A 25,725-nucleotide genomic window follows, 5' to 3' on the forward strand; every position below is an offset into this window, starting at 1 on the left:
CTGTACAGCTTTCCGCTTGTCTCTTTCTTTCTTTGACTCTCTCTCCTTTTTTCTCTCTCCCATCTCCTCCTCCATGCTGTCTGTCTATCCCTGACCTGTCTCTAAATCTCTCAGCCAATCCTGACTGTCTGTGTATCTGACCTGTCTCTATATCTCTCAGCCAATCCTGACTGTCTGTGTATCTGACCTGTCTCTATATCTCTCAGCCAAGCCTGACTGTCTGTGTATCTGACCTGTCTCTATATCTCTCAGCCAAGCCTGACTGTCTGTGTATCTGACCTGTCTCTATATCTCTCAGCCAAGCCTGACTGTCTGTGTATCTGACCTGTCTCTATATCTCTCAGCCAAGCCTGACTGTCTGTGTATCTGACCTGTCTCTATATCTCTCAGCCAAGCCTGACTGTCTGTGTATCTGACCTGTCTCTATATCTCTCAGCCAAGCCTGACTGTCTGTGTATCTGACCTGTCTCTATATCTCTCAGCCAAGCCTGACTGTCTGTGTATCTGACCTGTCTCTATATCTCTCAGCCAAGCCTGACTGTCTGTGTATCTGACCTGTCTCTATATCTCTCAGCCAAGCCTGACTGTCTGTCTGTCATTGACCTGTCTCTATATCTCTCAGCCAAGCCTGATTGCCTGTATCTGACCTGTCTCTATATCTCTCAGCCAAGCCTGATTGCCTGTATCTGACCTGTCTCTATATCTCTCAGCCAAGCCTGACTGTCTGTGTATCTTACCTGTCTCTATATCTCTCAGCCAAGCCTGACTGTCTGTGTATCTGACCTGTCTCTCTATCTCTCAGGCAAGCCTGACTGCCTGTGTAACTTTGACCTGTCTTTATATCTCACAGCCAATCCGGACTGCCTCTGACCTGTCCCTATATCTCTCAGCCAATCCGGACCGTCTCTGACCTGTCTCTATATCTCTCAGCCAATCCTGACTGCCTGTGTATCTGACATGTCTCTATATCTCTCAGCCAAGCCTGACTGTCTGTGTATCTGACCTGCAGTTATCCTCCTCTCTAGACCAACCTGTTGTCTCTCTCTCTCCTCCTGCAGGCTACCGCTGCTTCAAGGCAGGGATGTTCTCTATCCTCTCTCTAGTCACTCCTTGGTCTCTAACATGTCTCCTGTCTCTCTCTCCTCCTGCAGGCTACCGCTGCTTCAAGGCAGGGATGTTCTCTATCCTCTCTCTAGTCACTCCTTGGTCTCTAACATGTCTCCTGTCTCTCTCCTCCTGCAGGCTACTGCTGCTTCAAGGCAGGGATGTTCTCTATCCTCTCTCTAGTCACTCCTTGGTCTCTAACATGTCTCCTGTCTCTCTCCTCCTGCAGGCTACCGCTGCTTCAAGGCAGGGATGTTCTCTATCCTCTCTCTAGTCACTCCTTGGTCTCTAACATGTCTCCTGTCTCTCTCTCCTCCTGCAGGCTACCGCTGCTTCAAGGCAGGGATGTTCTCTATCCTCTCTCTAGTCACTCCTTGGTCTCTAACATGTCTCCTGTCTCTCTCCTCCTGCAGGCTACCGCTGCTTCAAGGCAGGGATGTTCTCTATCCTCTCTCTAGTCACTCCTTGGTCTCTAACATGTCTCCTGTCTCTCTCTCCTCCTGCAGGCTACCGCTGCTTCAAGGCAGGGATGTTCTCTATCCTCTCTCTAGTCACTCCTTGGTCTCTAACATGTCTCCTGTCGCTCTCCTCCTGCAGGCTACCGCTGCTTCAAGGCAGGGATGTTCTCTATCCTCTCTCTAGTCACTCCTTGGTCTCTAACATATCTCCTGTCTCTCTCCTCCTGCAGGCTACCGCTGCTTCAAGGCAGGGATGTTCTCTATCCTCTCTCTAGTCACTCCTTGGTCTCTAACATGTCTCCTGTCTCTCTCGTCCTGCAGGCTACCACTGCTTCAAGGCAGGGATGTTCTCTATCCTCTCTCTAGTCACTCCTTGGTCTCTAACATGTCTCCTGTCTCTCTCCTCCTGCAGGCTACCGCTGCTTCATGGCAGGGATGTTCTCTATCCTCTCTCTAGTCACTCCTTGGTCTCTAACATGTCTCCTGTCTCCTGTCTCTCTCCTCCTGCAGGCTACCACTGCTTCAAGGCAGGGATATTCTCTATCCTCTCTCTAGTCACTCCTTGGTCTCTAACATGTCTCCTGTCTTTCTCTCCTCCTGCAAGCTACCGCTGCTTCAAGGCATTGATATTCTCTAACCTCTCTCCTGTCTGGTCTGCAGGCTCTGATCCAGCGACGGGCAACTTTGATGGGAGTGGGGGGAAAGATTTAGAAAAGTTATAACTCATTTCTTGCAATGCTACACATTTTGCCATAGGGTGTAGAGAAATATGTTTGCAGTATGATATCTGAGTGTGACTGACTAACAAAATCAAATGGGGGGGGGCAGTAATTCGACTGTGATAAAAAGTGTAATAGCTGGCACCGAAACTAATTTAGCAATCTAAAAAATGTTAGCTGGCTAATTGACTGACTATCAGAGACATGACAAGTTTTTATAACCTGCTGATGGACAACCAAGGTTAGAAATGACATCTTGGTGTATTCTACTATTCTGTCAACAGTAAGTTGAGACCAATGACGTAGTATATATAAACCCTGGATTGCTGATGTTTTAGACATGGAGAGGCTTTGAAGCCAATGGTCCTCCATGTTGGAACACATCAGAAAAACAGTCTTCCATATGAATTGAATATTTCATTTAAAATGTTTCAAGTACAAAATGATGTGTTTTTAAGTCTTTTTTTTTCTTGTTGTAGTGGTGCCAGTAACATTAGCACTTTCCAAACGTTGTAAGAAAAATGTTTTTAGATATTATGTATATGTATATACACCTTAATGTAATTTAAAAGTATGTATTATGTGAGCTAAACATAATATATATATATGCATTGCTCAAAAAAATAAAGGGAACACTTAAACAACACAATGTAACTCCAAGTCAATCACACTTCTGTGAAAATCAAACTGTCCACTTAGGAAGCAACACTGACTGACAATACATTTCACATGCTGTTGTGCAAATGGAATAGACAACAGGTGGAAATTATAGGCAATTAGCAAGACACCCCCAATAAAGGAGTGGTTCTGCAGGTGGTGACCACAGACCACTTCTCAGTTCCTGGCTGATGTTATTGGTCACTTTTGAATGCTGGCGGTGCTTTCACTCTAGTGGTAGCATGAGACGGAGTCTACAACCCACACAAGTGGCTCAGGTAGTGCAGCTCATCCAGGATGGCACATCAATGCGAGCTGTGGCAAGAAGGTTTGCTGTGTCTGTCAGCGTAGTGTCCAGAGCATGGAGGCGCTACCAGGAGACAGGCCAGTACATCAGGAGACGTGGAGGAGGCCGTAGGAGGGCAACAACCCAGCAGCAGGACCGCTACCTCCGCCTTTGTGCAAGGAGGAGCATTGCCAGAGCCCTGCAAAATGACCTCCAGCAGGCCACAAATGTGCATGTGTCTGCTCAAACGGTCAGAAACAGACTCCATGAGGGTGGTATGAGGGCCTGACGTCCACAGGTGGGGGTTGTGCTTACAGCCCAGCACCGTCCAGGACATTTGGCATTTGTCAGAGAACACCAAGATTGGCAAATTCGCCACTGGCGCCCTGTGCTCTTTACAGATTAAAGCAGGTTCACACTGAGCACATGTGACAGACGTGACAGAGTCTGGAGACGCCGTGGAGAAAGTTCTGCTGCCTGCAAAAATCCTCCAGCATGACCGGTTTGGCGGTGGTTCAGTCATGGTGTGGGGTGGCATTTCTTTGGGGGGCTGCACAGCCCTCCATGTGCTCGCCAGAGGTAGCCTGACTGCCATTAGGTACCGAGATGAGATCCTCAGACCCCTTGTGAGACCATATGCTGGTGCAGTTGGCCCTGGGTTCCTCCTAATGCAAGACAATGCTAGACCTCATGTGGCTGGAGTGTGTCAGCAGTTCCTGCAAGAGAAAGGCATTGATGCTATGGAGTGGCCCGCCCGTTCCCCAGACCTGAATCCAATTGAGCACATCTGGGACATCATGTCTTGCTCCATCCACCAACGCCACGTTGCACCACAGACTGTCCAGGAGTTGGCGGATGCTTTAGTCCAGGTCTGGGAGGAGATCCCTCAGGAGATCATCCACCACCTCATCAGGAGCATGCCCAGGCATTGTAGGGAGGTCATACAGGCACGTGGAGGCCACACACACTACTGAGCCTCATTTTGACTTGTTTTAAGGACATTACATCAAAGTTGGATCAGCCTGTGGTGTGGTTTTCCACTTTAATTTTGAGTGTGACTCCAAATCCAGACCTCCATGGGTTGATAAATTTGATTTCCATTGATAATTTGTGTGTGATTTTGTTGTCTGCACATTCAACTATGTAAAGAAAAAATTATTTAATAAGAATATTTCATTCATTCAGATCTAGGATGTGTTATTTTAGTGTTCCCTTTATTTTTTTGAGCAGTGTATATATATATATATATATATATATATATATATATATATATATTATGTTTAGCTCACATAATGTAATTTAAAAGTATGTATTAAGGTGTATGTAATAGAATAAGTGTGGCAAAAACACATGTAGACAAATACATGCATTTTTATTATCTATAGTCTGTCTGTCTGTCTGTCTGTCTGTCTGTCTGTCTGTCTGTCTTTCCTTCAGGCTCTAACATGTCTGTCCGTCCTTCAGGCTCTAACAAGTCTGTCTGTCTGTCCGTCCTTCAGGCTCTAACATGTCTGTCCGTCCTTCAGGCTCTAACATGTCTGTCCGTCCGTCCGTCCGTCCTTCAGGCTCTAACATGTCTGTCCGTCCTTCAGGCTCTAACATGTCTGTCTGTCTGTCCGTCCTTCAGGCTCTAACATGTCTGTCTGTCTGTCCGTCCTTCAGGCTCTAACATGTCTGTCCGTCCGTCCGTCCTTCAGGCTCTAACATGTCTGTCCGTCCGTCCGTCCTTCAGGCTCTAACATGTCTGTCTGTCTGTCTGTCTGTTCTTCAGGCTCTAACATGTCTGTCTGTCTGTCCGTCCTTCAGGCTCTAACATGTCTGTCCGTCCTTCAGGCTCTAACATGTCTGTCCGTCCGTCTGTCTGTCCTTCAGGCTCTAACATGTCTGTCTGTCTGTCCGTCCGTCCTTCAGGCTCTAACATGTCTGTCTGTCCGTCCGTCCGTCCTTCAGGCTCTAACATGTCTGTCTGTCTGTCCGTCCTTCAGGCTCTAACATGTCTGTCTGTCTGTCCGTCCTTCAGGCTCTAACATGTCTGTCCGTCTGTCTGTCCGTCCGTCCTTCAGGCTCTAACATGTCTGTCTGTCTGTCCGTCCTTCAGGCTCTAACATGTCTGTCTGTCTGTCCGTCCTTCAGGCTCTAACATGTCTGTCCGTCCGTCCGTCCTTCAGGCTCTAACATGTCTGTCTGTCTGTCCGTTCTTCAGGCTCTAACATGTCTGTCTGTCTGTCCGTCCTTCAGGCTCTAACATGTCTGTCCGTCCTTCAGGCTCTAACATGTTTGTCTGTCTGTCCGTTCTTCAGGCTCTAACATGTCTGTCTGTCTGTCCGTCCTTCAGGCTCTAACATGTCTGTCCGTCCTTCAGGCTCTAACATGTCTGTCCGTCCGTCTGTCTGTCCTTCAGGCTCTAACATGTTTGTCTGTCCGTCCGTCCGTCCTTCAGGCTCTAACATGTCTGTCTGTCTGTCCGTCCTTCAGGCTCTAACATGTCTGTCTGTCTGTCTGTCCGTCCTTCAGGCTCTAACATGTCTGTCCGTCCGTCTGTCTGTCCGTCCTTCAGGCTCTAACATGTCTGTCTGTCTGTCTGTCTGTCCGTCCTTCAGGCTCTAACATGTCTGTCTGTCTGTCTGTCTGTCTGTCCGTCCTTCAGGCTCTAACATGTCTGTCTGTCTGTCCGTCCTTCAGGCTCTAACATGTCTGTCCGTCCTTCAGGCTCTAACATGTTTGTCTGTCTGTCCGTTCTTCAGGCTCTAACATGTCTGTCTGTCTGTCCGTCCTTCAGGCTCTAACATGTCTGTCCGTCCTTCAGGCTCTAACATGTCTGTCCGTCCGTCTGTCTGTCCTTCAGGCTCTAACATGTTTGTCTGTCTGTCCGTCCGTCCTTCAGGCTCTAACATGTCTGTCTGTCCGTCCGTCCGTCCTTCAGGCTCTAACATGTCTGTCTGTCTGTCCGTCCTTCAGGCTCTAACATGTCTGTCTGTCTGTCCGTCCTTCAGGCTCTAACATGTCTGTCCGTCCGTCTGTCTGTCCGTCCTTCAGGCTCTAACATGTCTGTCTGTCTGTCTGTCTGTCTGTCCGTCCTTCAGGCTCTAACATGTCTGTCTGTCTGTCTGTCTGTCTCCGTCTGTCCTTCCGTCCGTCTTAACATGTCTGTCTGCACTTCAGACTCTAACATGTCTGTCTGTCCTTCAGGCTCTAACTTCTCTCCTGTCTGTCTATATTGCAGTCTCTACCCGGTCTGTCTTCTGTCTGTACTTCAGGCTCTAACTTCTCTCCTGTCTGTCTATATTGCAGTCTCTAACCGGTCTGTCTGTCTGTATTGCAGTCTCTACCCGGTCTGTCTGTCTATATTGCAGTCTCTACCCGGTCTGTCTGTCTATATTGCATTTCTCTACCCGGTCTGTCTATATTGCAGTCTCTACCCGGTCTGTCTGTCTATATTGCAGTCTCTACCCGGTCTGTCTGTCTATATTGCAGTCTCTACCCGGTCTGTCTGTCTATATGGCAGTCTCTAACCGGTCTGTCTGTCTATATTGCAGTCTCTACCCAGTCTGTCTGTCTATATTGCAGTCTCTAACCGGTCTGTCTGTCTATATTGCAGTCTCTACCTGGTCTGTCTGTCTATATTGCAGTCTCTACCCGGTCTGTCTGTCTATATTGCAGTCTCTACCCGGTCTGTCTGTCTATATTGCAGTCTCTACCCGGTCTGTCTGTCTATATTGCAGTCTCTACCCGGTCTGTCTGTCTATATTGCAGTCTCTACCCGGTCTGTCTGTCTGTCCTTCAGGCTCTAACTTCTCTCCTGTCTGTCTATATTGCAGTCTCTACCCGGTCTGTCTGTCTGTCTTCTGTCTGCCCTTCAGGCTCTAACCCTCCTCTCCTCATCTCAGGCTTTAACCTGTCTCTCTCTCTCCTCTCCTCCTCTCAGGCTTTAACCTGTCTCTCTCTCTCCAATTCTCATGCTTTAACCTGTCTCTCTCTCTCCTCTCCTCATCTCAGGCTTTAACCTGTCTCTCTCTCTCCTCTCCTCCTCGCAGGCTTTAACCTGTCTCTTTCTCTCCTATTCTCTTCTCAGGCTTTAACCTGTCTCTATATCTCCTCTTCTCAGGCTTTAACCTGTCTCTCTCTCTCCTCTTCTCATCTCAGGCTTTAACCTGTCGCTCTCTCTCTCTCTCCTCTTCTTATCGCAGGCTCTAACCTGTCTCTCTCTCTCCTCATCTCAGGCTTAAACATGTCTCTCTCTCCTCTCCTCTTCTCAGGCTTTAACCTGTCTCTCTCTCTCCTCTTCTCATCTCAGGCTTTAACCTGTCGCTCTCTCTCTCTCTCCTCTTCTTATCACAGGCTCTAACCTGTCTCTCTCTCTCCTCATCTCAGGCTTTAACCTGTCTCTATATCTCCTCTTCTCAGGCTTAAACATGTCTCTCTCTCCTCTTCTCATCTCAGGCTTTAACCTGTCTCTCTCTCTCCTCTTCTCCTCTCAGGCTTTAACCTGTCTCTCTCTCTCCTCATCTCAGGCTTTAACCTGTCTCTCTCTCTCCTCCTCTCCTCTCCAGGTTACCGTTGCTTCAAGGCGGTGATGTTCCTAACCTGTCTCTCTCTCTCCTCCTCTCCTCTCCAGGTTACCGTTGTTTCAAGGCGGTGATGTTCTCTAACCTGTCTCTCTCTCTCCTCCTCTCCTCTCCAGGTTACCGTTGTTTCAAGGCGGTGATGTTCTCTAACCTGTCTCTCTCTCTCTCTCCTCTCCAGGTTACCGTTGTTTTAAGGCGGTGATGTTCCTAACCTGTCTCTCTCTCTCTCTCCTCTCTCTCCAGGTTACCGTTGTTTCAAGGCGGTGATGTTCCTAACAGGCTTGATGTTTGGCTCTGTCATCATCTTTCTGCTGTGTTATAAGGAGCGTGTCCTGGACACTCAGCTGAGTGTGGAGGCCTCGGTGGGCATCGGCCTGGGCATCGGTACCCTCTGTGGCCTGGTCACCATGCTGGTACGCTCTGTTGGACTATACATGGTGGGGCTGCTTCTGGGACTACTGCTGGGCATCGCCTCACTGGTAAATAAGAGAATACAGTCTTTATCTGTGTGTGTGTGTGGGGGGGGGGGGGGGGGGGGGTGTTTGAGTGTGTGTGTGTGGGGGGGGGGGGGTGTTTGTTGAGTGTGTGTGGGGGGGGTTGTGTGTTTGTTGAGTGTGTGTGTGGGGGGGGGGTTGTGTGTGTATTGAGTGTGTGTGTGGGGGGGGGGTTGTGTGTTTGTTGAGTGTGTGGGGGGGGTTGTGTGTTTGTTGAGTGTGTGGGGGGGTGGTTGTGTGTTTGTGTGTTTGTTGAGTGTGTGTGGGGGTGGTTGTGTGTTTGTTGAGTGTGTGTGTGGGGGGGGGGGGTTGTGTGTGTATTGAGTGTGTGTGTAGGGGGGGGTTGTGTGTTTGTTGAGTGTGTGGGGGGGTGGTTGTGTGTTTGTGTGTTTGTTGAGTGTGTGTGGGGGTGGTTGTGTGTGTATTGAGTGTGTGTGTGTAGGGGGGGGTTGTGTGTGTATTGAGTGTGTGTGTAGGGGGGGGTTGTGTGTTTGTTGAGTGTGTGGGGGGGGGGTTGTGTGTTTGTTGAGTGTGTGTGTGTGGGGGGGTTGTGTGTTTGTTGAGTGTGTGTGTGTGGGGGGGGGGGTTGTGTGTGTATTGAGTGTGTGTGTGTGGGGGGGGGTGTTTGAGTGTGTGTGGGGGGGGGGGGGGGTGTTTGTTGAGTGTGTGTGGGGGGGGTTGTGTGTTTGTTGAGTGTGTGTGTGTGGGGGGGGGGGGGTGGTTGTGTGTGTATTGAGTGTGTGTGTGTGGGGGGGTTGTGTGTTTGTTGAGTGTGTGGGGGGGGGTTGTGTGTTTGTTGAGTGTGTGGGGGGGTGGTTGTGTGTTTGTGTGTTTGTTGAGTGTGTGTGGGGGTGGTTGTGTGTTTGTTGAGTGTGTGTGTGGGGGGGGGGGTTGTGTGTGTATTGAGTGTGTGTGTAGGGGGGGGTTGTGTGTTTGTTGAGTGTGTGGGGGGTGGTTGTGTGTTTGTGTGTTTGTTGAGTGTGTGTGGGGGTGGTTGTGTGTTTGTTGAGTGTGGGGGGGGGGGGGTGTGTGTGTATTGAGTGTGTGTGTGTAGGGGGGGGGGTTGTGTGTGTATTGAGTGTGTGTGTAGGGGGGGGTTGTGTGTTTGTTGAGTGTGTGGGGGGGTTGTGTGTTTGTTGAGTGTGTGGGGGGGGTTGTGTGTTTGTTGAGTGTGTGTGTGTGGGGGGGTTGTGTGTTTATTGAGTGTGTGTGGGGGTGGTTGTGTGTTTGTTGAGTGTGTGTGTGGGGGGGGGGGGTTGTGTGTGTATTGAGTGTGTGTGTAGGGGGGGGTTGTGTGTTTGTTGAGTGTGTGGGGGGTGGTTGTGTGTTTGTGTGTTTGTTGAGTGTGTGTGGGGGTGGTTGTGTGTTTGTTGAGTGTGGGGGGAGGGGGGGGGGGGGGTTGTGTGCGTATTGAGTGTGTGTGTGTAGGGGGGGGGGTTGTGTGTGTATTGAGTGTGTGTGTAGGGGGGGGTTGTGTGTTTGTTGAGTGTGTGGGGGGGTTGTGTGTTTGTTGAGTGTGTGGGGGGGGTTGTGTGTTTGTTGAGTGTGTGTGTGTGGGGGGGTTGTGTGTTTGTTGAGTGTGTGTGTGGGGGGGGGGGGGTTGTGTGTGTATTGAGTGTGTGTGTGTGGGGGGGGGGGGTTATGTGTGTGTTGAGTGTGTGTGTTTTGTTTAAGTCTGGAAGAAAATGAACACGTTTATTTTTTTATGTAATTCCCTTTAGTTGCACATCTAGCGAGTGAGGAATGTGCTGACTAATGTGATCTTCTAGTGCTGTACTGCTGCTGCTCATTTCATGGAAAATTTTGCAAATAATAAATAATAGATTCAAATGATGTACTTCCTCATGCTGTACTTCCTCATGGTGTACTTCCTCATGGTGTACTTCCTCATGATATACTTCCTCATGGTGTACTTCCTCATGGTGTACTTCCTCATGGTGTACTTCCTCATGGTGTACTTCCTCATGGTGTGCATCCTCATGATATACTTCCTCATGGTGTACTTCCTCATGATATACTTCCTCATGGTGTACTTCCTCATGGTATACTTCCTCATGATATACTTCCTCATGGTGTACTTCCTCATGGTGTACTTCCTCATGATATACTTCCTCGTGATATACTTCCTCGTGGTGTTCTTCCTCGTGGTGTACTTCCTCGTGATATACTTCCTCATGGTGTACTTCCTCATGGTGTACTTCCTCATTGTATACTTCCTCATGCTGTACTTCCTCATGGTATACATCCTCATGATATACTTCCTCATGGTGTACTTCCTCATGGTGTACTTCCTCATGGTATACTTCCTCATGGTATACTTCCTCATGCTGTACTTCCTCATGCTGTACTTCCTCATGGTGTACTTCCTCATGGTGTACTTCCTCATGGTATACTTCCTCATGGTGTACTCCTGCCTACTTTGCAGTTAACATTTAATTGAGGAGGTTTGGGGGAAGTATTTCTGTCAACCCACAAGACGGTTATGACATCAACTGTCTACACACAGTAGCAAACGATGCCCAGGCCAGACCGATGCCCAGGCCCAACCGATGCCCAGGCCAGACCGATGCCCAGGCCAGACCGATGCCCAGGCCAGTAGCAAACGATGCCCAGGCCAGACCGATGCCCAGGCCAGTAGCAAACGATGCCCAGGCCAGACCGATGCCCAGGCCAGTAGCAAACGATGCCCAGGCCAGACCGATGCCCAGGCCAGAACGATGCCCAGGCAAAACCGATGCTGAGGCCAGTAGCAAAAGATTCCAAAGGCCAGACCGATGCCCAGGGCAGTAGCAAACGATGCCCGGACTAAACCGGTGCCCAGGCCAGTAGCAAACGATGCCCAGGCCAGACCGATGCCCAGGCCAGACCGATGCCCAGGCCAGATCGATGCCCAGGCCAGTAGCAAACGGGCGCACCAGACCGACCGACAGGGCAATATTGCTGGAAATTAATTATCAGATATTGTTTTAGGTTTGGCATTTTAAGCCAATAGAGGCTAGCCAGTGGTGGGATAATGTCAATGTTAGGTTGATATAGATAGTAGCTGTGAGATTGCATTGTCTGAGCTTGCGCTATCAAACCAGGAAATGTTCTCCTGATGTACTATTGGCTATCTGAATAAACGTAACGTAACACAAATCTCTCCATGCAGGTGGTAATGGAGGAGTTCCACCATCCCCGGACGGTGTGGGTGCCCCTGGGCGTGTTGTTGGGGTCAGGCATGCTGTTTGCCGTCCTCACCCTCCAATGGCAGCGCTTCTTCACCACCCTCTCAACCGCTGTGTTTGGCTCGGCTGTCATCACCGTCACTGTGGACTACTTCATCGAACTGTTTGCCCTTGTCAGGTATATTGAAGACACATATATGATATTATATATTCCATATGATATTATATATTACAGATACATATTATATATTACATATGATATTATATATTACTGATACATACACTGCTCAAAAAAATAAAGGGAACACTTAAACAACACAATGTAACTCCAAGTCAATCACACTTCTGTGAAATCAAACTGTCCACTTAGGAAGCAACACTGATTGACAATAAATTTCACATGCTGTTGTGGAAATTATAGGCAATTAGCAAGACACCCCCAATAAAGGAGTGGTTCTGCAGGTGGTGACCACAGACCACTTCTCAGTTCCTATGCTTCCTGGCTGATGTTTTGGTCACTTTTGAATGATTGCGGTGCTTTCACTCTAGTGGTAGCATGAGACGGAGTCTACAACCCACACAAGTGGCTCAGGTAGTGCAGCTCATCCAGGATGGCACATCAATGCGAGCTGTGGCAAGAAGGTTTGCTGTGTCTGTCAGCGTAGTGTCCAGAGCATGGAGGCGCTACCAGGAGACAGGCCAGTACATCAGGAGACGTGGAGGAGGCCGTAGGAGGGCAACAACCCAGCAGCAGGACCGCTACCTCCGCCTTTGTGCAAGGAGGAGCACTGCCAGAGCCCTGCAAAATGACCTCCAGCAGGCCACAAATGTGCATGTGTCTGCTCAAACGGTCAGAAACAGACTCCATGAGGGTGGTATGAGGGCCCGACGTCCACAGGTGGGGGTTGTGCTTACAGCCCAACACCGTGCAGGACGTTTGGCATTTGCCAGAGAACACCAAGATTGGCAAATTCGCCACTGGCGCCCTGTGCTCTTCACAGATGAAAGCAGGTTCACACTGAGCACATGTGACAGACGTGACAGTCTGGAGAACGTTCTGCTGCCTGCAACATCCTCCAGCATCACCGGTTTTGGCGGTGGTCAGTCATGGTGTGGGGTGGCATTTCTTTGGGGGGCCGCACAGCCCTCCATGGGCTCGCTAGAGGTAGCCTGACTGCCATTAGTTACCGAGATGAGATCCTCAGACCCCTTGTGAGACCATATGCTGGTGCGGTTGGCCCTGGGTTCCTCGTAATGCAAGACAATGCTAGACCTCATGTGGCTGGAGTGTGTCAGCAGTTCCTGCAAGAGGAAGGCATTGATGCTATGGACTGGCCCGCCCGTTCTCCAGACCTGAATCCAATTGAGCACATCTGGGACATCATGTCTCGCTCCATCCACCAACGCCACGTTGCACCACAGACTGTCCAGGAGTTGGCGGATGCTTTAGTCCAGGTCTGGGAGGAGATCCCTCAGGAGATCATTCACCACCTCATCAGGAGCATGCCCAGGCGTTGTAGGGAGGTCATACAGGCACATGGAGGCCACACACACTACTGAGCCTCATTTTGACTTGTTTTAAGGACATTACATCAAAGTTGGATCAGCCTGTAGTGTGGTTTTCCACTTTAATTTTGTGTGACTCCAAATCCCGACCTCCATGGGTTGATAAATTTGATTTCCATTGATAATTTTTGTGTGATTTTGTTGTCAGCACATTCAACTATGTAAAGAAAAAATAATTTCATAAGAATATTTCATTCATTCAGATCTAGGATGTGTTATTTTAGTGTTCCCTTTATTTTTTTGAGCAGTGTATATTACATATGATATTATATATTGCATATGATATTATATATTACATATACATATTATATATTACAGATACATATTATATATTGCAGATACATATTATATATTGCATATGATATTATATATTACATAAACATATTATATATTACAGATACATATTATATATTACTTATACATATTATATATTACAGATACATATTATATATTACATATACATATTATATATTACACATATTATATATTACAGATACATATTATATATTGCATATGATATTATATATTACATATACATATTATATATTACAGATACATATTATATATTACATATACATATTATATATTACAGATACATATTATATATTGCATATGATATTATATATTACATATACATATTATATATTACAGACACATATTATATATTGCAGATACATATTATATATTACATATGATATTATATATTACATATACATATTATATATTACAGACACATAGTATATATTGCATATGATATTATATATTACATATACATATTATATATTACAGATACATATTATATATTGCGTATGATATTATATATTGCATATGATATTATATATTACAGATACATATTATATATTACATATACATATTATATACTACATATACATATTATATATTACAGATACATATTATATATTACATATGATATTATATATTACAGATACATATTATATATTACATATACATATTATATATTACATATTATATATTACATATACATATTATATATTACATATGATATTATATATTACATATTATATATTACATATGATATTATATATTACATATACATATTTTATATTACAGATACATATTATATATTACATATGATATTATATATTACATATACATATTATATATTACAGATACATATTATATATTACATATGATATTATATATTACAGATACATATTATATATTACAGATACATATTATATATTACATATGATATTATATATTACATATACATATTATATATTACAGATACATATTATATATTACATATACATATTATATATTACATATACATATTATATATTACAGATACATATTATATATTACAGATACATATTAAATATTGCATATGACATTATATATTACAGATACATATTATATATTACATATGATATTATATATTGCATATGATATTATATATTACAGATACATATTATATTATAGATACATATTATATACTACATATGATATTATATATTGCATATGATATTATATATTACAGATACATATTATATATTACATATACATATTATATATTACAGATACATATTATATATTACAGATACATATTATATATTGCATATGATATTATATATTACAGATACACATTATATTATAGATACATATTATATACTACATATGATATTATATATTGCATATGATATTATATATTACAGATACATATTATATACTACATATGATATTATATATTGCATATGATATTATATATTACAGATGCATATTATATACTACATATGATATTATATATTACATATGATATTATATATTACAGATACATATTATATACTACATATGATATTATATATTACATATGATATTATATATTACAGATACATATTATATATTACAGATACATATTATATATTACAGATACATATTATATATTACATATGATATTATATATTACATATACATATTATATATTACATACACATATTATATATTACAGATACATATTATATTTTACATATGATATTATATATTACATATACATATTATATACTACATATGATATTATATATTACATATGATATTATATATTACAGATACATATTATATACTACATATGATATTATATATTAAAGATACATATTATATACTACATGTGATATTATATATTACATATGATATTATATATTACAGATACATATTATATACTACATATGATATTATATATTACATATGATATTATATATTACATATACATATTATATATTACATATACATATTATATATTACATATACATATTATATATTACAGATACATATTATATATTACAGATACATATTATATATTACAGATACATATTATATATTACATATGATATTATATATTACATATACATATTATATATTACAGATACATATTATATATTACATATACATATTATATATTACATATACATATTATATATTACAGACACATATTATATATTACATATACATATTATATATTGCATATGATATTATATATTACATATACATATTATATATTACAGATACATATTATATATTACATATGATATTATATATTACATATACATATTATATATTACAGATACATATTATATATTACAGATACATATTATATATTACAGATACATATTATATATTACAGATACATATTATATATTGCAGATACATATTATATATTACAGATACATATTATATATTGCATATGATATTATATATTACATATACATATTATATATTACATATACATATTATATATTACAGATACATATTATATATTACAGATACATATTATATATTACAGATACATATTATATATTACATATGATATTATATATTACATATACATATTATATATTACAGATACATATTATATATTACAGATACATATTATATATTACAGATACATATTATATATTACAGATACATATTATATATTACAGATACATATTATATATTACATATGATATTATATATTACAGATACATATTATATATTACATATACATATTATATATTACAGATACATATTATATATTACATATGATATTATATATTACATATACATATTATATATTACAGATACATATTATATATTACATATGATATTATATATTACAGATACATATTATATATTACAGATACATATTATATATTACATATGATATTATATATTACATATACATATTATATATTACAGATACATATTATATATTACATATACATATTATATATTACATATACATATTATATATTACAGATACATATTATATATTACAGATACATATTATATATTGCATATGATATTATATATTACAGATACATATTATATATTACATATGATATTATATATTGCATATGATATTATATATTACAGATACATATTATATTATAGATACATATTATATACTACATATGATATTATATATTGCATATGATATTATATATTACAGATACATATTATATATTACATATACATATTATATATTACAGATACATATTATATATTACAGATACATATTATATATTGCATATGATATTATATATTACAGATACACATTATATTATAGATACATATTATATACTACATATGATATTATATATTGCATATGATATTATATATTACAGATACATATTATATACTACATATGATATTATATATTGCATATGATATTATATATTACAGATGCATATTATATACTACATATGATATTATATATTACATATGATATTATATATTACAGATACATATTATATACTACATATGATATTATATATTACAGATACATATTATATATTACAGATACATATTATATATTACAGATACATATTATATATTACATATGATATTATATATTACATATACATATTATATATTACATATACATATTATATATTACATACACATATTATATATTACAGATACATATTATATTTTACATATGATATTATATATTACATATACATATTATATACTACATATGATATTATATATTACATATGATATTATATATTACAGATACATATTATATACTACATATGATATTATATATTAAAGATACATATTATATACTACATGTGATATTATATATTACATATGATATTATATATTACAGATACATATTATATACTACATATGATATTATATATTACATATGATATTATATATTACATATACATATTATATATTACATATACATATTATATATTACATATACATATTATATATTACAGATACATATTATATATTACAGATACATATTATATATTACATATACATATTATATATTACATATGATATTATATATTACATATACATATTATATATTACAGATACATATTATATATTACATATACATATTATATATTACATATACATATTATATATTACAGACACATATTATATATTACATATACATATTATATATTGCATATGATATTATATATTACATATACATATTATATATTACAGATACATATTATATATTACATATGATATTATATATTACATATACATATTATATATTACAGATACATATTATATATTACAGATACATATTATATATTACAGATACATATTATATATTACAGATACATATTATATATTGCAGATACATATTATATATTACAGATACATATTATATATTGCATATGATATTATATATTACATATACATATTATATATTACATATACATATTATATATTACAGATACATATTATATATTACAGATACATATTATATATTACATATGATATTATATATTACATATACATATTATATATTACAGATACATATTATATATTACAGATACATATTATATATTACAGATACATATTATATATTACAGATACATATTATATATTACAGATACATATTATATATTACAGATACATATTATATATTGCATATGATATTATATATTACAGATACATATTATATATTACAGATACATATTATATATTACAGATACATATTATATATTACATATGATATTATATATTACAGATACATATTATATATTACATATGATATTATATATTACAGATACATATTTGAGAGGATCAAGGTGGCTCCACCCCGTCCTGTCTGCTGGTTCACCTGGGTCATCATGGGGGTGTGGCCTGTACTGGCATTGCTGGGGGTCCTCATCCAATGGAAGGTCACCGCCGAGGGTTACTCACACACTGAGGGTAAGTCTGAACCCTTAACCCTAACAGAGGGATACTCACACACTGAGGGTAAGTCTGAACCCTTAACCCTAACAGAGGGATACTCACACACTGAGGGAGCTGTCTTGCCAGCTCCTGTGGTCATGCCAAGTTTGAACGTAGTCCTAGACATGATTAAGATTAGTCCAGGACAAAAAAAAAGAGAAGGGCCTAGGACAAGGATTAAAAGGAAACTTCAAACATGTTGAACTTCATATCCTCTCCAGCACCACCCCAACATCAACATATGTCAAAATGGCACCTTTTTTGTATTATTATTTTTTTTTTTGTAGTTTGTAGATTGAGCATGATGAGCTTTTCATCGTGTGATTTTAACCACTTATCTTCATCTAACTTTTTTACTACAAAACATAGACATGCCCCATTTTCACATACACTAATACACTATATACAAAAGTATGTGTACTCCCCTTCAAATTAGTGGATTCGGCAATTTCAGCCACACCCGTTGCTAACAGTTGTATTAAATCGAGCACACAGCCATGCAATCTCCATAGACAATCATTGGCAGTAGAATGGCCTTACGGAACAGCTCAGTGACTTTCAACGTGACACTGTTGTAGGATGCCACCTTTCCAACAAGTCACTTCGGCAAATTTCTGTCCAGCTAGAGCTGTTATTGTGAAGTGGAAACGTCTAGGAGCAAAAAGGGCTCAGCCACGAAGTGGTACGCCACACAAGATCACAGAAAGGGACCACCAAGTGGTGAAGCGTATAGCGCGTAAAAATCGTCTGTCCTCGTTCGCAACACTCACTACCGAGTTACAAACTGCCTCTGGAAGCAACGTCAGCACAAGAACTGTTGGTCAGGAGCTTCATGAAATGTGTTTCCATGGCTTAGCAGCCGCACACAAGCCTAAGATCACCATGCGCAATGCCAAGCATCTGCTGGAGTGGCGTAAAGCTCGCCGCCATTGGACTCTGGAGCAGTGGAAATGCGTTCTCTGGAGTGATGAATCACACTTCACCATCTGAGTCTGACGGACAATTCTGGGTTTGGCGGATGCCAGGAGAACACTACCTGCCCGAATGCATAGTGCCAACTGTAAAGCTTGGTGGAGGAGGAATAATGGTCTGGGGCTGTTTTTCATGGTTCAGGCCCCTTAGATCGAGTGAAGGGAAATCTTAATGCTACAGACCTCGACATTCTAGACGATTCTGTGCTTCCAAATTTGTGGCAACAGTTTGAGGAAGGCCCTTTCCTGTTTCAGCATGACAATGCACCCATGCACAAAGCGAGGTCCATACAGAAATTGTTTGTCGAGGTCGGTGTGGAAGAACTTGACTGGCCTGCACAGAGCCCTGATCTCAACCCCATCGAACACCTTTGGGATGAATTGGAATGCCAACTGCGAGCCAGGCCTATGATCCCAACATCAGTGCCCAAACCTCACTAATACTCTTGTTGCTGAATGGAAGCATGTCCCCTGCAGCAATGTTCCAACATCTAGTGGAAAGCCTTCCCAGAAGAGTGGAGGCTGTTATAACAGCAATGTTCCAACATCTAGTGGAAAGCCTTCCCAGAAGAGTGGAGGCTGTTATAGCAGCAAAGGGGGGGAAACCAACTCCATATTAATGACCATGATTTTTGAGAATGAGACATGCAGGTGTCCACATACTTTTGGTCACATAGTGTATGTTGATGTTCGGGGAATAGTGGAAGTGATGAATATGATCAATCAATCAAGTTTATTTTATATAGCCCTTCATACATCAGCTAATATCTCGAAGTGCTGTACAGAAACCCAGCCTAAAACCCCAAACAGCAAGCAATGCAGGTGTAGAAGCACGGTGGCTAGGAAAAACTCCATAGAAAGGCCAAAACCTAGGAAGAAACCTAGAGAGGAACCAGGCTATGAGGGGTGGCCAGTCCTCTTCTGGCTGTGCCAAGTGGAGATTATAACAGAACTATGCCAAGATGTTCAAAATGTTCATAAGTGACAAGCATGGTCAAATAATAATCATGAATAATTTTCAGTTGGCTTTTTATTTATTTATTTTATTTTATTCATTTATTTTTATTTATGATGTTTAACATTTTTTGAAATATCCCTTTCATCAGGTTCTAGCCGGCTTATAGTGTGGTAGGAGGTAGGCTATATACCATCACAGAATCAGCGGTTTCAGAAAACGTTTTTTTACCATATAATGATGCATTGACAAGAAGTCACACATCTAATGTGATAAAGCTGTGAAGATGTGATGGCTTGTGATCAAAAGCAAAAAATGGAGGGAAAAATAAGCTTTGGAGGTGATGGTGTGGTTCTGATCTGGTGGTTGTCATAGTAACAGCCTGATAACGTGGTGCGCCCCCCCCCCCCCCCTTCTTCCCCTGCTCCCTAGTCTCCCTGAGTTAAAAGTTTTTGATTACTGGGCTTGAAGGGTGTCAGGGGATAGGAAGACGGAGGGTGAGAGAGAGGTGAGAGGGGGCAGGGAGGGGATGAGGGGGTGGAGGACAAGAGGTCGCAGGGAGGAGTACAAATAAGGGGCAGGGTGAGGTTGGGGGGGCAGTGATGAGGGGGTAGGGTGAGGATGGAGGGGCAGTGATGAGGATAAGAGGGGGTAGGGTGAGGATGGAGGGGCAGTGATGAGGGGGTAGGGTGAGGATGGAGGGGCAGTGATGAGGATAAGAGGGGGTAGGGTGAGGATGGAGGGGCAGTGATGAGGGGGTAGGGTGAGGATGGAGGGGCAGTGATGAGGATAAGAGGTCGCAGGGTGAGGATGGAGGGGCAGTGATGAGGGGGTAGGGTGTGGATGGAGGGGCAGTGATGAGGATAAGAGGGGGTAGGGTGAGGATGGAGGGGAAGTGATGAGGATAAGAGGGGGTAGGGTGAGGATGGAGGGGCAGTGATGAGGGGGTAGGGTGTGGATGGAGGGGCAGTGATGAGGATAAGAGGGGGTAGGGTGAGGATGGAGGGGCAGTGATGAGGATAAGAGGGGGTAGGGTGAGGATGGAGGGGCAGTGATGAGGATAAGAGGGTGAGGATGGGGTGGCAGTGATGAGGATAAGAGGGGGTAGGGTGAGGATGGAGGGGCAGTGATGAGGGGGTAGGGTGAGGATGGAGGGGCAGTGATGAGGGGGTAGGGTGTGGATGGAGGGGCAGTGATGAGGATAAGAGGGGGTAGGGTGAGGATTGAGGGGCAGTGATGAGGGGGTAGGGTGAGGATGGAGGGGCAGTGATGAGGATAAGACGGGGTAGGGTGTGGATGGAGGGGCAGTGATGAGGATAAGAGGGGGTAGGGTGAGGATGGAGGGGCAGTGATGAGGGGGTAGGGTGAGTATGGAGGGGCAGCGATGAGGATAAGAGGGTGAGGATGGAGGGGCAGTGATGAGGGGGTAGGGTGAGGATGGAGGGGCAGTGATGAGGATAAGAGGGTGAGGATGGAGGGGCAAGGATGAGGGGGGAGGGTGAGGATGGAGGGGCAGTGATGAGGGGGTAGGGTGAGGATGGAGGGGCAGTGATGAGGATAAGAGGGGGTAGGGTGAGGATGGAGGGGCAGTGATGAGGATAAGAGGGGGTAGGGTGAGGATGGAGGGGCAGTGATGAGGATAAGAGGGGGTAGGGTGAGGATGGAGGGGCAGTGATGAGGATAAGAGGTCGCAGGGTGAGGATGGAGGGGCAGTGATGAGGGGGTAGGGTGAGGATGGAGGGGCAGTGATGAGGGGGTAGGGTGAGGATGGGGTGGCAGTGATGAGGATAAGAGGGGGTAGGGTGAGGATGGAGGGGAAGTGATGAGGATAAGAGGGGGTAGGGTGAGGATGGAGGGGCAGTGATGAGGATAAGAGGGGGTAGGGTGAGGATGGAGGGGCAGTGATGAGGGGGTAGGGTGAGGATGGAGGGGCAGTGATGAGGATAAGAGGGGGTTGGGTGAGGATGGAGGGGCAGTGATGAGGGGGTAGGGTGAGGATGGAGGGGAAGTGATGAGGATAAGAGGGGGTAGGGTGAGGATGGAGGGGCAGTGATGAGGATAAGAGGGGGTAGGGTGAGGATGGAGGGGCAGTGATGAGGATAAGAGGGGTGAGATAAATGAGGTAAGACAAGGCAATAAGGCAATAAATAGGCCATAGTGGCGAAGTAATTACATATAGCACTTAAACACGAGTGATAGATGTGCAGAAGAGGAATGTGCAAGTAGAGATACTGGGGTGCAAAGAAGTAAGATAAATAAATAAATAAACACAGTATGGGGATGACGTAATTGTATGGGATATTTACAGATGGGCTATGTACAGGTGCAGTGATCTATGAGCTGCTCTGACAGCTGGTGCTTAAAGTTAGTGGGGGAGATATGAGTCTCCAGCTTCAGTGATTTTTGCAGTTCCTTCCAGTCATGATAATGAACAGTGAACAGTATTATTAGTCCTGCTGCCTGCATGGGGGAGTGTGTGAACACATTGTAGGATTATTTTTGTGGAATCCCCATGCTGTGTGGAGTTGTTTGAAAGAGGGCATGTTTGATGACAATGTTTGGAGCTGGCTCATTCTCTCCATTTCTCTTTCTCTCCCTGTTTTTTTTCTCATTGTCTCTTATCCAATCCTACTGTCTCTCTCCCTCCCTTTGTCTCCCCCTCTCCACTCTCACTCTATCTATTTTCATCCTACTCTTTTCTCTCGTCCTCTCCTGCTCTCTCTCCCTCCCCCTCGTTTCTCATCCTATCCTGCTCTCTCTCCCTCCCCCTCTTTTCTGTCGTCCTCTCCTGCTCTCTCTCCCTTCCCCTCTTTTCTCTCATCCTTTCCTCCTGTCTCTCTCCCTCCCCCTCTTTTCTCTCATCCTCCCCTCCTGTCTCTCTCCCTCCCCCTCTTTTCTCTCGTCCTATCCTGCTCTCTCTCCCTCCCCCTCTTTTCTGTCGTCCTCTCCTGCTCTCTCTCCCTTCCCCTCTTTTCTCTCATCCTTTCCTCCTGTCTCTCTCCCTCCCCCTCTTTTCTCTCATCCTCCCCTCCTGTCTCTCTCCCCCCCCTCTTTTCTCTCATCCTACCCTGCTCTCTCTCCCCCCTCTTTTCTCTCGTCCTACCCTGCTCTCTCTCTCCCTCCCCCTCTTTTCTCTCGTCCTACCCTGCTCTCTCTCTCCCTCCCCCTCTTCTCTCTCGTCCTACCCTGCTCTCTCTCCCTCCCCCTCTTTTCTCTCGTCCTCTCCTGCTCTCTCTCCTTCCCCCTCTTTTCTCTCGTCCTCTCCTGCTCTCTCTCTCCCTCCCCCTCTTTTCTCTCATCCTCTCCTGCTCTCTCTCTCCCTCCCCCTCTTTTCTCTCATCCTCTCCTGCTCTCTCTCCCTCCCCCTCTTTTCTCTCGTCCTCTCCTGCTCTCTCTCTCCCTCCCCCTCTTTTCTCTCGTCCTCTCCTGCTCTCTCTCCTTCCCCCTCTTTTCTCTCGTCCTCTCCTGCTCTCTCTCTCCCTCCCCCTCTTTTCTTTCATCCTCTCCTGCTCTCTCTCCCTCCCCCTCTTTTCTCTCGTCCTCTCCTGCTCTCTCTCCTTCCCCCTCTTTTCTCTCGTCCTACCCTGCTCTCTCTCCCTCCCCCTCTTTTCTCTCGTCCTACCCTGCTCTCTCTCTCCCTCCCCCTCTTTTCTCTCGTCCTCTCCTGCTCGCTCTCTCCCTCCCCCTCTTTTCTCTCGTCCTCTCCTGCTCTCTCTCTCCCTCCCCCTCTTTTCTCCCGTCCTCTCCTGCTCTCTCTCTCCCTCCCCCTCTTTTCTCTTGTCCTACCCTGCTCTCTCTCTCTCTCTCCCTCCCCCTCTTTTCTCTCGTCCTCTCCTGCTCTCTCTCTCCCTCCCCCTCTTTTCTCTCGTCCTCTCCTGCTCTCTCTCCCTCCCCCTCTTTTCTCTCATCCTCTCCTGCTCTCTCTCTCCCTCCCCCTCTTTTCTCTCGTCCTCTCCTGCTCTCTCTCTCTCTCCCCCTCTTTTCTCTCGTCCTACCCTGCTCTCTCTCTCCCTCCCCCTCTTTTCTCTCGTCCTCTCCTGCTCTCTCTCCCTCCCCCTCTTTTCTCTCATCCTCTCCTGCTCTCTCTCTCCCTCCCCCTCTTTTCTCTCATCCTCTCCCGCTCTCTCTCTCCCTCCCCCTCTTTTCTCTCATCCTCTCCTGCTCTCTCTCTCCCTCCCCCTCTTTTCTCTCGTCCTCTCCTGCTCTCTCTCCCTCCCCCTCTTTTCTCTCGTCCTCTCCTGCTCTCTCTCTCCCTCCCCCTCTTTTCTCTCGTCCTCTCCTGCTCTCTCTCCCTCCCCCTCTTTTCTCTCGTCCTACCCTGCTCTCTCTCTCCCTCCCCCTCTTTTCTCTCGTCCTCTCCTGCTCGCTCTCTCCCTCCCCCTCTTTTCTCTCGTCCTCTCCTGCTCTCTCTCTCCCTCCCCCTCTTTTCTCCCGTCCTCTCCTGCTCTCTCTCTCCCTCCCCCTCTTTTCTCTCGTCCTCTCCTGCTCTCTCTCTCTCTCCCCCTCTTTTCTCTCGTCCTCTCCTGCTCTCTCTCTCCCTCCCCCTCTTTTCTCTCGTCCTCTCCTGCTCTCTCTCCCTCCCCCTCTTTTCTCTCGTCCTCTCCTGCTCTCTCTCTCCCTCCCCCTCTTTTCTCTCGTCCTCTCCTGCTCTCTCTCCCTCCCCCTCTTTTCTCTCGTCCTCTCCTGCTCTCTCTCTCCCTCCCCCTCTTTTCTCTCATCCTCTCCTGCTCTCTCTCTCCCTCCCCCTCTTTTCTCTCGTCCTCTCCTGCTCTCTCTCTCCCTCCCCCTCTTTTCTCTCGTCCTCTCCTGCTCTCTCTCCCTCCCCCTCTTTTCTCTCGTCCTCTCCTGCTCTCTCTCTCCATCCCCCTCTTTTCTCTCGTCCTCTCCTGCTCTCTCTCCCTCCCCCTCTTTTCTCTCGTCCCCTCCTGCTCTCTTTCCCTCCCCCTCTTTTCTCTCGTCCCCTCCTGCTCTCTTTCCCTCCCCCTCTTTTCTCTCGTCCTCTCCTGCTCTCTCTCTCCCTCCCCCTCTTTTCTCTCGTCCTCTCCTGCTCTCTCTCTCCCTCCCCCTCTTTTCTCTCGTCCTCTCCTGCTCTCTCTCTCCCTCCCCCTCTTTTCTCTCGTCCTCTCCTGCTCTCTCTCTCCCTCCCCCTCTTTTCTCTCATCCTCTCCTGCTCTCTCTCCCTCCCCCTCTTTTCTCTCGTCCTCTCCTGCTCTCTCTCTCCCTCCCCCTTTTTTCTCTCGTCCTCTCCTGCTCTCTCTCTCCCTCACCCTCTTTTCTCTCGTCCTCTCCTGCTCTCTCTCTCCCCCTCTTTTCTCTCGTCCTCTCCTGCTCTCTCTCTCCCTCCCCCTCTTTTCTCTCGTCCTCTCCTGCTCTCTCTCTCCCTCCCCCTCTTTTCTCTCGTCCTCTCCTGCTCTCTCTCCCTCCCCCTCTTTTCTCTCGTCCTCTCCTGCTCTCTCTCCCTCCCCCTCTTTTCTCTCGTCCTACCCTGCTCTCTCTCTCCCTCCCCCTCTTTTCTCTCGTCCTCTCCTGCTCTCTCTCTCCCTCCCCCTCTTTT

General features: G+C 43.6%; 1 protein-coding gene across 2 annotated transcripts in view; it reads left to right on the forward strand.

The window, feature by feature from the left end:
* Positions 1–25,725, forward strand: part of tmem198a (transmembrane protein 198a) — a 95,235-nt gene that overhangs the window by 50,223 nt on the left and 19,287 nt on the right. For both annotated transcript variants that reach the window (XM_055871931.1, XM_055871932.1), the window contains 3 exons: positions 8,033–8,268; positions 11,435–11,628; positions 18,076–18,221. In XM_055871931.1, the coding sequence (XP_055727906.1) occupies positions 8,033–8,268; positions 11,435–11,628; positions 18,076–18,221 (576 nt within the window). The remainder of the gene's footprint in view (positions 1–8,032; positions 8,269–11,434; positions 11,629–18,075; positions 18,222–25,725) is intronic.

The sequence above is a fragment of the Salvelinus fontinalis genome, chromosome 19, assembly GCF_029448725.1.
Source record: "Salvelinus fontinalis isolate EN_2023a chromosome 19, ASM2944872v1, whole genome shotgun sequence".
Taxonomy (NCBI): domain Eukaryota; kingdom Metazoa; phylum Chordata; class Actinopteri; order Salmoniformes; family Salmonidae; genus Salvelinus; species Salvelinus fontinalis.